Here is a 15,011-nt window from a genome sequence, read left to right on the forward strand (position 1 = left end):
TTATCTCAAGATACTTAAAATATAGACAACAATTGAACCTATCACTGTAATAATAATCAATTATAATATATTGGTGTCTAGATAATATACAGACACTTATAAAATGAGACCATGGTGAGTGTTTGGTAATACTGTAGCCACAGTGCAACAGTAATAAATATATAAATATTAATATATATTTGTGGATATTCTACTATTAACTTGCTGGTACTTACAGATACACGTTAAAGGACACAATTATTTTATCAGACTTTTAATATCCAAATAGTTTTAATTTCAATAATACAGAACGCGTCTGTTTCTCCTTTAACATTAGAAAATAAAGGAATCATGTTACAGTAAGATACTGAAGTAACAATTACTGCATATCGTAACTATTTTTCAAAGAAAATCAATGGGAGGCAACTGTTCTCCATTCATTCATTCATTCATCTTCAACCGCTTATCCCGGGGTCGGGGTCGCGGGGGTGCTGGAGCCGATCCCAGCTGACATCGGGCGCAAGGCGGGGTACACCCTGGACAGGACGCCAGTCTATCACAGGGCACATAGAGACGAACAGAGACAGACAACCATTCACACCTACGGGCAATTTCAGACTCATCAATTAATGCATTACTCAATCCGTTTACGTTCTTAGAGATCATCTACATCACAAATGTTACACTTGAACAGAACAACACGGCCAGGTCCCTGTGAACGCACGACTCTCCCATCTCATCTCTGCAGGAGACCAGTCCCTTGGAAACACTGAATCAGTGCAAATGACAATGTTTCACCAACTTACAGAAGGCACTGGCAAAAATATTCTACATACATTTCAACAGTTCTTCACAGCTCATTGTCCAAGAAACTAATCAAACACACGTCTTATTATTTACGTACAATTATGTACATGACTGCAACAATAAATCACATCATCCATTAACCAGCCCACAGTGGTGTCTCGTTCCTTTGACAGGGCTTCTGGTGCCACTACAGGTCATGTATGTGTGTGTGTGTGTGTGTGTGTGTGTGTGTGTGTATGTTTGTGTGTGTGTGTGTGTGTGTGTGTGTGTGTGTGTGTGTTAACGCATTAGGCTCAGACTATGCCACAAAAGTGAATTAGAGTTTGCTTTGTGGGTTGAGCATGTCCTTCAGAGCGTCCAGGTTCTCCCCCTCTGGAGCCTCAGGCCAGGCACTGTGGTCTGGAGACAAACACAGAAAACACCCAAGAATTTAGAGCGCCATATTCAGGGCTCTTACACCCTTTCCAAAGTCAAATTAAAGCACTTTTCAAGCATTTCAAGTCGCATTTTCATGCCTTTAACTACATATTTGTATACAGTATACTTCTTATTGCACTTAAATTAGGTGTTGTTGTGCTATAAACAACCAACATGCTGTTTAACTTGACTAATACATCAACATAAATATAATCACCGACTATTTAGATCATTTGTTAATCGTCAAAAGTCATTTTTTCAAGCAAAAATGACAGGAAATGCTGTTATCTGTCTCTCAAGTATCTTCTTTTCTGTTTTATAATCATATATTCCATCCCATGTAACCTACATTTTAAGCTCTTCATGCACATTATTCAAACCTTGCAAAACACAACACAAAAAATTCAACTGCCTTCAAGGCGTGGCTGCTTTTTAGAAAGATGAACATACCGGGGATTTCCCACATGGAGTGGTACAGACTCTGCCCTGCGTCGACCCTGAGGGTGGCTCCAGAGATGAAGGAGGCAGCAGGAGAGAGCAGGAAACACACGGCTGATGAGATCTGAACACAGAAACACAACAACAAACTAGAATAACCGCATTGAGATTGTATATTTCTGCCGACCGGTCAAGTTGCTGTTACAGATGTAGTGAAGACTTTAATAAAATATGTTAAATTTATTTTTGGGCAAAACGTTGATGCTTCACACACATCTTCAACCCGACGGCACAGAAGAAATAATTAATCAGCACAGTTTCCATTCAGTATCCGCTGATTTCCCCCTTTGCTCCGGAGTCATGGCGTTGAATAATGCACAGAAACATTATGAAGTCACAGCGAAGGCATCAATCAGACACTTAACCCTCAGGTCACTATTTAAAAAAACTCTGTTCTGCCCTTTTTTGTAAAGTCCTACTCATGTATAGCACATTTGAATTCATTTTTCATAATTTTGACCCTTTAAATACCAATTTATTACAAAAAAGTCACTTTTGTGTCAAACGAACTAGACTTTACCCTTGAAACGTCCTTGGGCACGGCACGGATGGACAGTGTGAGTGCGCCCTAACTGGTGTTAACTGAAGGAGTGTCTTTCCTCGGGGGCTGAGGGTTACTCACCTCCTCTGGTACTCCGAGCCTCTTCGCAGGACTAAATGGAAGAGCCATCTTGAAAATCGTTGGTCCAAGCTCCTTGTAGTTCTCCATTGCAGTTTTGGAAAATATTGTGCCCTGCAACCAGACAAATGCACAGACTTAAAACCCCCCACATACCTAAAGACCTCCAGACACTTCGTCTGGATGAACGCATGACCTGCACTTACAGGTGCGACAGAGTTGACTCTGACTCCTGAAGCCGCCCACTCGATGGCCAGACTCTTTGTTAAGTTGTCCACCGCCGCTCTCGCTGCTCCCGTGTGGCTGTCAGGAAGACGAGATCATGCTTCAACTAAAGGGAGAAGACGAGTGTGTGAGTGTAAACTTGGGGGGCGCTGCGACTTACGCCATGCCTGGGAAGCCTTTCCACATGTCAGCGATGATGTTGACGATCACACCTCCGTGCTGTTTCATCCACGCAGTGTAGACTAGAGGTGGGAATCACAGAGGAACTCACGTTATTTGTCACTGTTGCCCGCGGTAACGATGGCGTCACAGTACAGCGATTGTGCGATACATTGCATGAAAATAATCTACGATTCATTGCGATATTTGTGCAACTGAAGAAGAAACAAATACCTCTAAAAAAAGTCAAAAAGAAGGAATAAAGTATTTGACACTTTGACAGAATTTAACTACCGAGTTAAAACAATGTAAAAAAGTACAAACGTACAAAGGAAAGAAAGAAAAGAAAGCAGAGCAGTCCTGGGGTTAAACCTGTGTAAATGTAATTGACAGAAAACAAAAAAAAAAGCTAATAATGTTATCCAATCAATTTCATCTTGGTGGAGTAAATAGCAACATTATTGGTAGTTTTTTTGTTTTATTTTTTCCTGGAAAGTCAACCAGAGATTATTGTTTTCAAATAAATATCAAACATCAACACTCTCTGTGCGCGCTTTAAAGAAAAAGCGTGACAGACAAAGTGCCTAAAATGGACTAACACTAATGAAAGGATTTCACCGTATGGATGTTTTCTGTGTATAGAACAGCAGAGCGGTCACACGGAGAGAGCGTGGCTGTCTGTGTCTTACCCTCCTGGCAGCAGTGGAAGGTTCCCGTCAGGTTGGTGTCGATCACAGCTTTCCAGCCTTTAGATGACATGTGCTCTGCTGGGCTGCTGAACTGACCTCCTCCGTTGTTCACCAGGAAGTCTATCCTGCCGTACCGCCTCAGCACCGACGACACAAGGTCCTTCACCTGCAGCACATTAGGAGGTCAAAACAGGTCGATGGGGCACTGGCGGCTTCACCGTGGAGCAGGATCCAGAGGCTGGAGATGCGCGCAGACCTCACCTCGTGCTCGTTTCTGATGTTACAGGGGAAAGGAGTGACGCACGCCAGACTGGAAGCTGGGATTTTCTGCCTCATCTCCTGAGCTGCCGCCTCCAACCTCTCGGCCTTTCTACTGGAGATCACCACGCTGCAACCTGAAGACACAATAGTTCAGGACTGATGTCTGAATGTTTTTCTCCTTTTTGAGTTTTGACTCCAAAAAAGATGCAATTTAAAACCGAACGTGAGGACAACGTAGTAGAAGCGCTGTTTGCTCTTCAGGTGTAATGTGCTTATTTCATATTGTGAAGGTAAACTGCAAGAGTATTCTCTCTCTAAAATATTTGATAGCTGCTGCCCAAACGACATCAAATGGGGAAACACAACATATAGAAAAACAGCATAAAGAAATACACAACAAATAGGAAAACACAACAATGTTTTATGATTTGCTGCTTTGATTTGCACTTAGGGCCACCGTAGTGCTAAGATTTCTTTAGCCAATTAATCATTTGTAATGTTTTTTTTCATGCTGAATGACTTATTTCCCAGAAGCTTGTGAGCACATCTCTAATGAACACAATATTTAAAGTGGTGCTTCTGCATAATTCTTTGCTGAGAAACTCAGTTTTATGCCTTTACGTAACTCATCGATTACTCAAAATGAAATAAGCATGTTGAAGTACATTCATTTTACATGGCAATCTGTATTTTACATTAGATATTGGGAGTTCCACTACACTTCATTGGGAGGCAAACTGTATTACTAATAAAACTGTATTTTTTATAATGTGAGTCCAACATATGACAGATCATTTTCTGTATTTATTCCGCCATGACAGGGTGAAATTATAGAAATAGAATACTTCACCCAGGTGTTGCACACATTTCTGTGCCCCATCAGATTATGTGACCTGACCAGGGTATTTCTGCTATATTATTACACTTTTATCATGTTTTATTAGGACAGACATTAACAGAAACAAAAAAATATTAGTAAAATAAATGTTTTCTTTCTACTAGTCTGAAAGAAGACATGTTAAGGAAGCAAAATAGCTCAAAATTGACCAAATATTGATTTTGCCTGTCACTATTCCCAGTATTTCCCAGTCAGACAGTCGGTTTGCACATGCATCTAATGTGTCAAAGTTCACCTGGCTCTTGTTGTTGTCAGTCAGCTGTTGTTGACTCACTTCCCTGTTGTTTAAACTGCGTTCAGCATCACTCACCCAGCTCCAGCAGCTCTGCAGAGATAGCTTTACCGATCCCGGTCCCTCCACCCGTTACTATCGCGACTTTATTGTTGAACAAGCCCGGTCTGAAGACACTGGACGCCGCCATACTTGTTCCTTGTGTCGTGTCTAGATGGGAACCCCACATTTGGGAAAACGCGCAGAAAGTCTCGCGAGATTCGCTTCCGGACCTCCTCTACTAACCTTAACCATTAGATTCAGGTGCCTAACCATACTCATTTAAACCTAACAATTAGAGTCAAATGCCTAAACGTAACCATCTAACCTCAACCAGTCGAGATTCATGCTTAACCTTAAACATCTCGCGAGACTTTAGCTTAACCTTGGTTACCATCTGGACACGGGCCGTTCCTTGACCCCACTGAGGTGTGTTTGGTTTGTTTTCTACAGGTTTCATTTTAATAATAGTAGTCATATTAATATTAACAATCATAGTAATATGTAGACTATACTTGTTTATAAATATGGTGTGAAGTATCACATAATCAACTATTGAAATTTTGGTATTCTTGACTTTTACTTATTTAGTCATGTGCAATGCTACAGAATACACATCACTTGTGTCCAACATGGTGAAAGGCAAATATATATATATAACTTTTTTTAATTGGTTTGAAAGAGAAATCATCCATATCCTTGAACTTTTTTATAATGCTGGTAATGTTATATTATGGACGTTTTATTATGTCTGTTCAGTTTTCCAATATATATATAAATATATATATATAAATATATATATATATATAAAGTTTAACTTTGTCAATTTTAACCCACATTTTCTGTGCTTTTCTACAAATCTTTATGATACAAGATGGTTCATTATGTTGGGAGGCAATTTGTTGTCATTTAAAACTATATTAGTGCAACTAATTAATTACGGAACTAAAATGTTAAATATATCGTTTTTTCTTGTAGAACACCCCTGCACATGGTCTGCTTTAAAAAATATATTTTACTGTCATTTTGTATTATTTGTATGTTTATCCACACCTGTGCTAAAGATCAGTAAATATATAAAACATCTGTAGCTCCTATCTGCAAACAAATATACAGAAGCCACTATTCTAAACAGTAATGCATATAAAAATGCAGACCCACTGTAGTACCAGTAATGAACCCTTTTCACAGCACATTCCTCCCAGACACTGCAGGAAGTCCACAGGTAACAGCAACATTGGTTATTGTATTTGTTTTACTGTGGACTGTTTAAGAGTTCCTTACAGAAATAAATAAACTTAGAGTAAGAAACTGGAGCAGCCATTATATTACACTCGTTTTGCACAAGTCCAAATATCCGCTGTAAAAAAGGTCAATATTACACATTTACACTCTACGTAATGACCCATATATTAACAAGTGTTTTATCTTGTTGATCTAATCCGTGAGATATTTTCACTTTGTGCTCCAGAGTCGGCCGTATTCATTCATCTGTTGTGGATTAAAACAGGCAAAAGAACACTACAGTAGAACAATGGTCAAATTTCAAGGTTTTAACTTCATTTTCCATGTGGTAAAGAAAGCGCACACTTCTTACTCCAGTATCAGAGCAGGAACAGCCACAAATCTGGGGGTGATTCATCTGATTTGCAACAGTGCAGGAGTTTACTGCCAAGAAAATTACAAACCAGAACCTTTCTAATATTGTGGAAATGCAAATATACCAGTGCAGCCTGTCGCCCTAAGCTCCAGTGCAACTCTCACTCACGCAGGTTTTGTTTGGTGAGGCATCTCCTCGTCTACGCTTTAAAAAACAGACGAACAAAGAATTCCGCTCCAGACAGATTTATTTGTGGATGTTGAGGCCGTGTCCAGGTCGGTAAAATGATAGAAAAAGTCCCAAATCCACCAGTGACTGTTGCACTGGTTTACTGGTCCTTCAACTCCTTCAGTCTCCTGATCGCAGACTTGACTGTGACAGCGGAAGTTGTGCTGCAACACACAAAAAACAAACAGGACTTATACCATGTGCATGTACTTTCATAAATATTCACTTTCATAACAACCTTTCCTTAATTTAGAAACATTGTGTTGCTCAAATTACACTCACATGTAAATTTATTTATTATTCATACAAATGCTTTTTAATTATTGACGATGAATTATGTTTTGAACTGTTTTATTATTAGTTATTCAAATATTTATCACTTTCTCCTCGATAACGCACTTCTAACTCAAAGGCATGCAAAGAGAAGATTAAATGTTTCTATTTTACTCCTCTGCTCTCAGCCTCAAACTTAAGGAGCCTGTGGAATACACAGTATAATAACTGAAAAAACACTTTCCAGATAACCCCTCACACAGGGTTCCTACACCTTTTCCGAGGTCAAATTCAAGCACTTCTTCCAGCACCGTCGTAGTAAATTACATGTTTCTACAAATACATATCAAAAATTATTATTTCACTTTTAATTGACTAAAATCACATTAAAAGAGATGGTGTTATGTTATTAATTAAAATTGATCGTAATACCAGAAGGATTCATTTGAATTATTTAGACTATTTGTTGTCAAAGACTGATACAATTTAAGCAGTTTCCAAAAATTCCAGCACTTTTCGAACCTTGAAAACATTTAAATTTAAGGATTTTCAAGCATTAAGATTTCAAGCACCCATACGAACCCGGCAAACAGTAAATCAATTGTCCACAATCACAGAAATACTTCATTTGAAACCCCTAAAGAGTTTTTTTTGCAGTTTCACCAACATTGTTCACTACGGTATTTCTGATTTTAAGTGTTTTGTGGTGGTTTGGAACAGACCTCTGATCATTTTGCGGTCTGGCAACATGAGTATTTTATTTCAGTTTGGCTCTCCACTGTGTGATTTACATCTGATTGGACAAATGTGCCGTCATCGACTTTACTTTCCATCTCAAAACAGAAAAATGTTGCAGCTGTTGTAGAAAAGTCAGATGTTCCCAAATACCCAACAGAATGTGAAGGAAGAAATGTACCATGTAAGCTGCTGGATCAGGTTTCATATTTTAAAAACTGGGACGTTTCTATGTCGTAAACGTTCTCTGGATATGAGATGATCTGAGAGGTCATCAGTTTCATATTATGGCATATCCTGGAGTTAACAAGCTGCAGTGTGGCTGTGTGAGATTCATTTGTTGGTGTAGTGAACACTTCTTTGAAAAGGGAACTTAATTGGGATCAATTAGTTTTACCCATAAGCTCTACAAACAGATCTGTTACAGATACTTTGACCCACCATCATGCTCTGAACAGGAAGCCCACTCAAACAGGCCAAACACGACATTTAGATAACACTGATCAGCACTGAACCTTTTCTTAATAATGAAACACTAAGGTGCTGTGCATACAAGCGCCGATACTGAACCTTTTCTTTATAATGAAACACTAAGGTGCTGTCCATACGAGCGCCGATACTGAACCTTTTCTTTATAATGAAACACTAAGGGGCTGTCCATACGAGCGCCGATATTTTTTAAAACCGTGTGTTTCTCTGCGCAGTTTGGTCTTTCATCCACACATAACCGCAGCCTTTGCTCCTGAAACCGAAGTCCAGGGTGAACTTGTTCCGGTTTTCAGTCAGTCATAACAGTCAGTTGTATGCATGGACACTTGTGGAGCACTCTCGATGTGGCACACTGACGCAGGCGGATTTAGCGGTTTCATATGGACAGGAATTTTTTTATTAATGGGGGCCATCAAAGTTTGGTTTAAAAAATAGCCTTGTTCGTGTGGAAAAGTCCTAAGTGACATCCAGTTCTTTGACCATGGGTGCACTTCCTTCAGTGTTCTGACCACTTCCTGTCAAACAACGCAACAAGACCCTGAGATGGAGCACGGTGGAAGAATTACAGCAAAGCAAAAAGAAACCTACTTGTAAGTCCAGGCGCCTCCTGCCACGGTCTTCCTGCAGGACCCACAGTGCCAGATGCCAACAGCCCTCCTCTTCATCTTGGTCTGTCAATGTAAATTTAGCACATTAATAACAGTTTTGTGTCAATTTCTCCAGACTTGACATCCAAACATTGTGAGAAGATCATGAATTAGTCCCCGCGTAGCGTGTTTGTGATTTGTAAGAAAGTCCATACCTTGCCACAGAAAGAGCAGGTGTATTTGGCGTGCTGGGAGATTTCAATTTTCTTCACCATCTTCCTCAGCGATGCACCATAACGCGTGCCGTATTTACCCACGATCCCCACCTTCTTGGTACGCTTGGCCTGCAGAAAACATGTAAACAGTAAGTTACGATACAGGAGTTAAAGCAATTAATTTGTTAGGTTAAAAAGTTCCACAGGAGTAAAGGTATACAGCGTATTGAATTATATGAATTTAAAGCTGGAACACGTCACATTACTGCAAATATTCACGTTTTATTCTTTGAAACGGCAAAAACCTGAAGAACCATGAATGAGGGTCCCTACAACTCTTTCAATGTCAATTTCAAGCATTTCAAGGTGCATTTTCATGCTTTTCCAGCATCTTACAGCTGTGGTGCACTACAAATTTGAAAACACCATAATACTCAGTTTTCCTAATAATGCACTTGGTCAACAAATTAAATTAGATGTGTCAGATAAACAACCAACGTGACGTCTAACTCGTTTAATAGATCGACAGAAATATAACCAACTATGTTGATAATCTCTTGTCAAGTCATTTTTCATGCAAAAACGGCAGAAAGTGCTGGTTTCAGTCTTAGAATAAACCATACTACAATTCAAGCACTTTAAGCATTTCAAGGTGAATTTCCGTGCTTTTCCAGCATCTTACAGCTGTGGTGCACTACATATTTGTATACAGCACAAAACTCAGGATACATATTATTGAAATATTTCATCAAATTAAATTATTAACAGACATTAGTGTCTAATAAACAACCAACATGACATTTAACTCTACTAATAGATCAATAATCAACTATTTTGATCATTCAAATATGACAAAATGCTTTTTTCCCCCCTCAGTTATGTTGATCTTTCCTCTGGGTTATATCATATATGCCATCCCTTAAACGATAGAGTTGAAGCCGTTTCAAGCAGTTAATTCAAGTGTTTGAAGGATTTCCAGCAGCCTTAACCCTGGAGCTGCTGTCACAGTGGTGTTAGCAGCTAACGTTAGCCTGCACAAGCTTCCTCAGGTTTGGAGGGAATTAACTATATTTGGACAAAACCTGTCGTTTTATCTTACATTAAAAACCGTGTGTCCTCAGAGCTAGCACGGTATTCGGGATTTAGAGACCGACAGCGTGCTACTATGCCCAGCCCGCCCGGTACATGGACTCAATTACTAACTGATAGCAATGGTGGCAGCCATTTCTGTCTGACTGAGGACACGAAAACATCGTTTAAACTGTTGACACAACCACACAATCGACACAAATAACTGTCGGGGTTGACAAATAAGGACAACACCGAGCCTCGAAATATGTGATTATATCATTTAAAGAGCAGGAATCGGTAGATTGACACGGATTTGGATAGGGACATTCAGGGCTCACCATCGTTTCAGTGGAGACGTAGGTCCAAAGAGGGATTGCCTACCGCGCATGCGCGATTTACCCAGTCGTTTTACGTTGCATTGTGGGACTATGAGTTTTCATGACGAAGATACTCCTTAAAAAATAGCGGTAATAAATACATCGTATAAAATATTGTTTGGACCATTTCAAAAATGTAAACATAAACATTTTAAAGCAGTCCTAGTTTATGTCCTGTTACAGTGTATAAGAATGGCATCAACTGACAGGAAGTTAACAAGGAACAAAGCTGTTGCCTAGCAATGGAATTCCGTTGAAAAGGTCTCTACTTTTGCAAAGTAGTTAATCTTTATTTTATTTTATTTTCTGTTTTTTATTGAAAATATTTATATACACATTTATTTTCTTGCGTATTCCAGAGCACACAACGTCAACAATATATTATTCTAAATATAGAAACAATAATTAAATAATTTAAAATGTATAGACAGTAAAACATAAAAAAGGAACGAAATATAACAAAAACAAAAATCTGTGGGGTCTGCTCAACTAAAAGAGTGAATTTTGAAAAGCCCCAAATAATCTAATATTTTTGCCAATTTTTTATTTGAGTTTTAAAGGTAAAATAAAACTTGTGCCAAGTAGTAGTTTCTCTGTTGTGTATTCTTCACAAATAATACAATATTAAACAAACGCTGACTGTAACGAAGGACAACTCCGTGGTATGTACTATAAACATTTTTTTCTTGCATATTGTTTAGTTATACACAATGTAAAAAATATATAAATCTAAATGTAGAAACAATAATTACATAAATTAAAATGTATAGACAGTAAAAAGGAATGAATAACAACAAAAGAAAACTAAGGGAGTTAATCTAAAATACCTTAATAATCTAATAGTTTTTGCCAGTTCATTATTTGAGTTAAATTAAATGAAAATAAAATAAAACTTTAGTAGTGTTGCTGTTAAAAAATAAAATCTTAACGTACGCTGACTGTTACTAAGGACAACTCCGTGGTATTTAATATAAACATTTATTTTCTTGCATATTATTTAGTTCTCAAAATGTAAAAAAAATATATAAATCTAAATGTAGAAACAATAATTAAATAAATTAAAATATACAAAGACGGTAAAATATTAAAAAAAAGGGATGAAGAATAACAAAAAAACTAAGGGAGTGAATCTTAAATACCTAAATAATCTAATAGTTTTTGCCAATTCATTATTGGAGTTTAAAAAAATAAAATAAAAATAAAACAAAACTTTTGTAGTAGTGTTGCTGTTAAAAAATAAAATCTTAACGTACGCTGACTGTAACTAAGGACGCCTCCTTGGATACGCGCATGCGCACTCATGGGGAGGAAACAACATCCCGCTGCTGCTGCAGAGCTGAAATGTTTGCCCACTTCTCCCGTCATAATGCGGTCTTTTGTTGTTTGTGAACATTTAGGACGTTCAAAATATTCTTCCTCGGCAGCTTAGTCAGTTGATGTGCTATGAAGCTGACACGGAAACAGGTCCTCGCTAAGGCTAAGGCCTCCGACTTGGAAAGCGTGAAGAAACTGAATTGCTGGTGAGTGTTGACATATTAGCACAACAGTTACCAGTCATCGTGTTGGTCTGTGGTTTACGGGTACAGCTGGTTTTATATGCATCTCTAACATTACGGTACATTTCATTTTTGCAGGGGATGCAACCTGACTGACGTAAGTAGTGGAACACTCAATGGATAACATATTTGGCCTAACTATTTGTGCTTTTTAACTGTTTTTTTAATGCTTTGTGTGCATTTATGTATGTAATAATATAAGGAGGCTATTGGAAAACCTTGAAATATTGGTTATAAAGGATGCAATGTATTTACATGCATGACACTGTTTTCCTCTGTTTATAGCAAATAACATTTAATTTAATGTGATGAAGAAGTGCAATAATCAGAATACTGTATGTTCCACTGTATAGGGATCGACTGATACGTTTTTTTTTTAGGGCTGATGCCGATACCGATTTTATTGAGCCGATACAACTTTTGCTCCCTCAATTTACATCATAAAAATGACACAATGATGATAACAAATGTTACGAGCCTCAATGTGTTATTGAACTTCAAAAAGGCGTCTCCAGCAAAATAGAGCTTTTTGTGGACGCCTCACTGTAAATAATGCCGTAAAAAGTATCGGTGAACGCAGCAGCCCGCATCGGCCGATACGATACACGTAAAAAAACACAAATATCAGCCGACCGATGTATTATTCTATCAGTACTACTGTATACAAATATGTATGTATATTTAATGTCGTCAAATACAGCTGTAAGGTGCTGGAAAAACTTGAAAATACACATTAAAAAATGCTCTTAAAGTGCATGACTTTGACTTTGGAAAAGGTGTAAGAATCCTTCGATAAATGTCCACTTATTCTCTGTCTTTCAGATTTCTATCTTCTCTCAAATGGCCAACATTGAGGTGCTGACACTCAGGTCGGTTTCTCCACACAGTCAGACGCACAGATACCGTATGACACTGACATGTGACATTTGCATCAAATCATTTGAGATAATCAGTGAACCCTGGCTGTGCTGTCCTTCCTGCTCTTCTCCCACTGTAGTGTCAACAGCATCTCATCTCTCTCCCCTCTGTCCGGCTGCCTGAGTCTATGTGAGCTGTACCTGAGGAGGAACAACATTCCCTCGCTCACTGAGCTCTCTCACCTGCGTCCACTGACCCGTCTCAGAGTGCTCTGGTTGGCCGAGAACCCCTGTTGTGGAACCGACTCCGGCCAGTATCGCCTCACCGTGCTGCGCTGCCTGCCTCGCCTCCAGAAGCTCGACAACCAAGGCGAGTGTGCATCGTGTATGTGACAGTATTAGAAACGATTTGTGCCCACAAAAGGAGGAAATGCATTCAAATTACTGTGTTGACTGGAGAAAAACTCTGCATAGCTTTGGATGAAACACATTGTAATGAAACTTGTGTTTGCGTGTGCGTGTGCGCACAGTTGTGACAGAGGATGAGATTGCACTTGCTCTCATGGAGGGTGAAGAGGTCACCACCCCCCCAGGCAGGGTCCAAAATCAGCTCAACACCAATGGACTTCCAGATACAGAGACGGAGAACGACCCGCTTAACTACAGTATGGAGGAGACCAAGTAAGCCATGCGGATTGACTCACAGGAAGTAGAACATGCATCGACTGAAAACAAATCTGTAAAAGACATATTTAGAATAAACGTTTCTCTCCTGATTTCTTCTTTTAGCAAAATCAGGGAAAAGTTGGGGATGAAACTCCTCTCCAGAGACAAGTTCCCCTCTCTGTCTTCTCCATCAACCAGAGAAAACAAACCACCCATGAGAAAGGTACCCGCTTTCATCTCTGAATACAAGGCCGTGGGGAGTGAGGGGTCCAAAAACGCACACAGATTGATACTAATGCAAACAAAGTAAAGGGTACAAATGTTGCTCTATAGCCTTTCACTGAAAGACAGTGAAAATACGTGAAATATAGAACTGTTGAACACCAAAAAAAATGAAATAAGACTTAAATATTGACACTTCTGACATGGGTGTCCAAACACCTTAGTCAACATTATCATCGCACAGCACTTTAGACACAACACATTGACTCAAAACATCAAAGGCCTACACAACGCAAAATTCATAGGCTACATTAAACCGATCCACATATCACATATGTACAACAAATACTATAAAACATAAACGCACAGTGTAGCCATACATTTTAAAAAAACAAAAACAAAGCGCAGAGCACAAAAACCATCAGCATAAACTTATAACGAAACTACTCCATCAAAAGATCAGACGAGAAATAATTAAACTACTCATTACTACACATCATTAGGCATGCACTGCTCGACAATTTGGTCTTTAGTGAGTAACACCAAACACTGCTTGACGTTTAGGATACAGTCCTCCTAAAGCGTTCAGAATGTGCAAATTCCTGAGGGACAGGTGCGTAAGTCGTTTCTGTGTCGTTGGGGACGTCAACCATGTTTTTAATCTACTCAGATTGGAGAAAGGTCGCTCTGAGGCCACTAAATTAATACGTTTATCCACCTTGATGAAGAGAGCTCTGGTTTGTGGATGGAGCTAAATACTACAATTGCTTTCCTGCAGCACCCACTTCCCACGGCTTTGTCTGAACATCGCTTCCAAGATGTCAAAAATGTTGGGATATCTTTTATTGATCTCAGCCTATAACCTATAAGTTGTATTTTGCAGACACACACACTCGATGCGGTTCTGCTGCTGCTGGATGATTTGGATCAAGAGGAGCTTCACGTCGTACACACTGCTACCCAAAACAGACTCCAGACTTACACACTGCACTCAGAAACACTAATAGATTCACTGCAAACACAGAAAACGACTGACATCCAACACTGAAACATTTCATAGCATGCACTCTTTTCATATTGAACCCAAACCTCATACTTGGATCACAAACAGGATCCTAAAACACCCTTTTTTACCTGTAACCTCCTGATTATATATGTACGGCACGTGCTTTCACCTGGGGAGTACTGATGAACTTCCCTGGCTTTCTTTTTTAAAATTATATCTATAGCAGCATGCCTACCTGCCTTGTACAAACAAAAGAATGTATGTTTTTGCTAAATTTAAATGTATTTCTGTAATTAAAGACATGGA

General features: G+C 38.9%; 3 protein-coding genes across 3 annotated transcripts; 1 reads left to right on the forward strand and 2 right to left on the reverse strand.

Moving 5' to 3' along the window:
- Positions 1-722: 722 nt before the first annotated feature.
- Positions 723-4,977, reverse strand: pecr (peroxisomal trans-2-enoyl-CoA reductase). The gene is made up of 8 exons (XM_083928917.1): positions 4,863-4,977; positions 3,655-3,788; positions 3,394-3,559; positions 2,706-2,787; positions 2,527-2,623; positions 2,324-2,434; positions 1,654-1,765; positions 723-1,185 (listed from the first exon to the last, which is right to left on the reverse strand). The coding sequence occupies exons 1-8, from the start codon at positions 4,972-4,974 to the stop codon at positions 1,103-1,105; spliced, it is 897 nt and encodes a 298-aa protein (XP_083785043.1). The 5' UTR covers positions 4,975-4,977; the 3' UTR covers positions 723-1,102.
- A 1,675-nt stretch (positions 4,978-6,652) lies between these two features.
- On the reverse strand, positions 6,653-10,414 carry rpl37a (ribosomal protein L37a). The gene is made up of 4 exons (XM_083927985.1): positions 10,360-10,414; positions 8,951-9,079; positions 8,737-8,819; positions 6,653-6,815 (listed from the first exon to the last, which is right to left on the reverse strand). The coding sequence occupies exons 1-4, from the start codon at positions 10,360-10,362 to the stop codon at positions 6,752-6,754; spliced, it is 279 nt and encodes a 92-aa protein (XP_083784111.1). The 5' UTR covers positions 10,363-10,414; the 3' UTR covers positions 6,653-6,751.
- A 1,301-nt stretch (positions 10,415-11,715) lies between these two features.
- cfap410 (cilia and flagella associated protein 410) lies at positions 11,716-14,941 on the forward strand. Its single transcript, XM_083927915.1, has 7 exons — positions 11,716-11,918; positions 12,033-12,051; positions 12,777-12,823; positions 12,952-13,181; positions 13,342-13,492; positions 13,601-13,700; positions 14,583-14,941. The coding sequence occupies exons 1-7, from the start codon at positions 11,842-11,844 to the stop codon at positions 14,745-14,747; spliced, it is 789 nt and encodes a 262-aa protein (XP_083784041.1). The 5' UTR covers positions 11,716-11,841; the 3' UTR covers positions 14,748-14,941.
- The last annotated feature ends 70 nt before the right edge of the window (positions 14,942-15,011 follow it).

The sequence above is a fragment of the Echiichthys vipera genome (genome assembly GCF_963691815.1).
Source record: "Echiichthys vipera genome assembly, chromosome: 15".
Classification (NCBI taxonomy): domain Eukaryota; kingdom Metazoa; phylum Chordata; class Actinopteri; order Perciformes; family Trachinidae; genus Echiichthys; species Echiichthys vipera.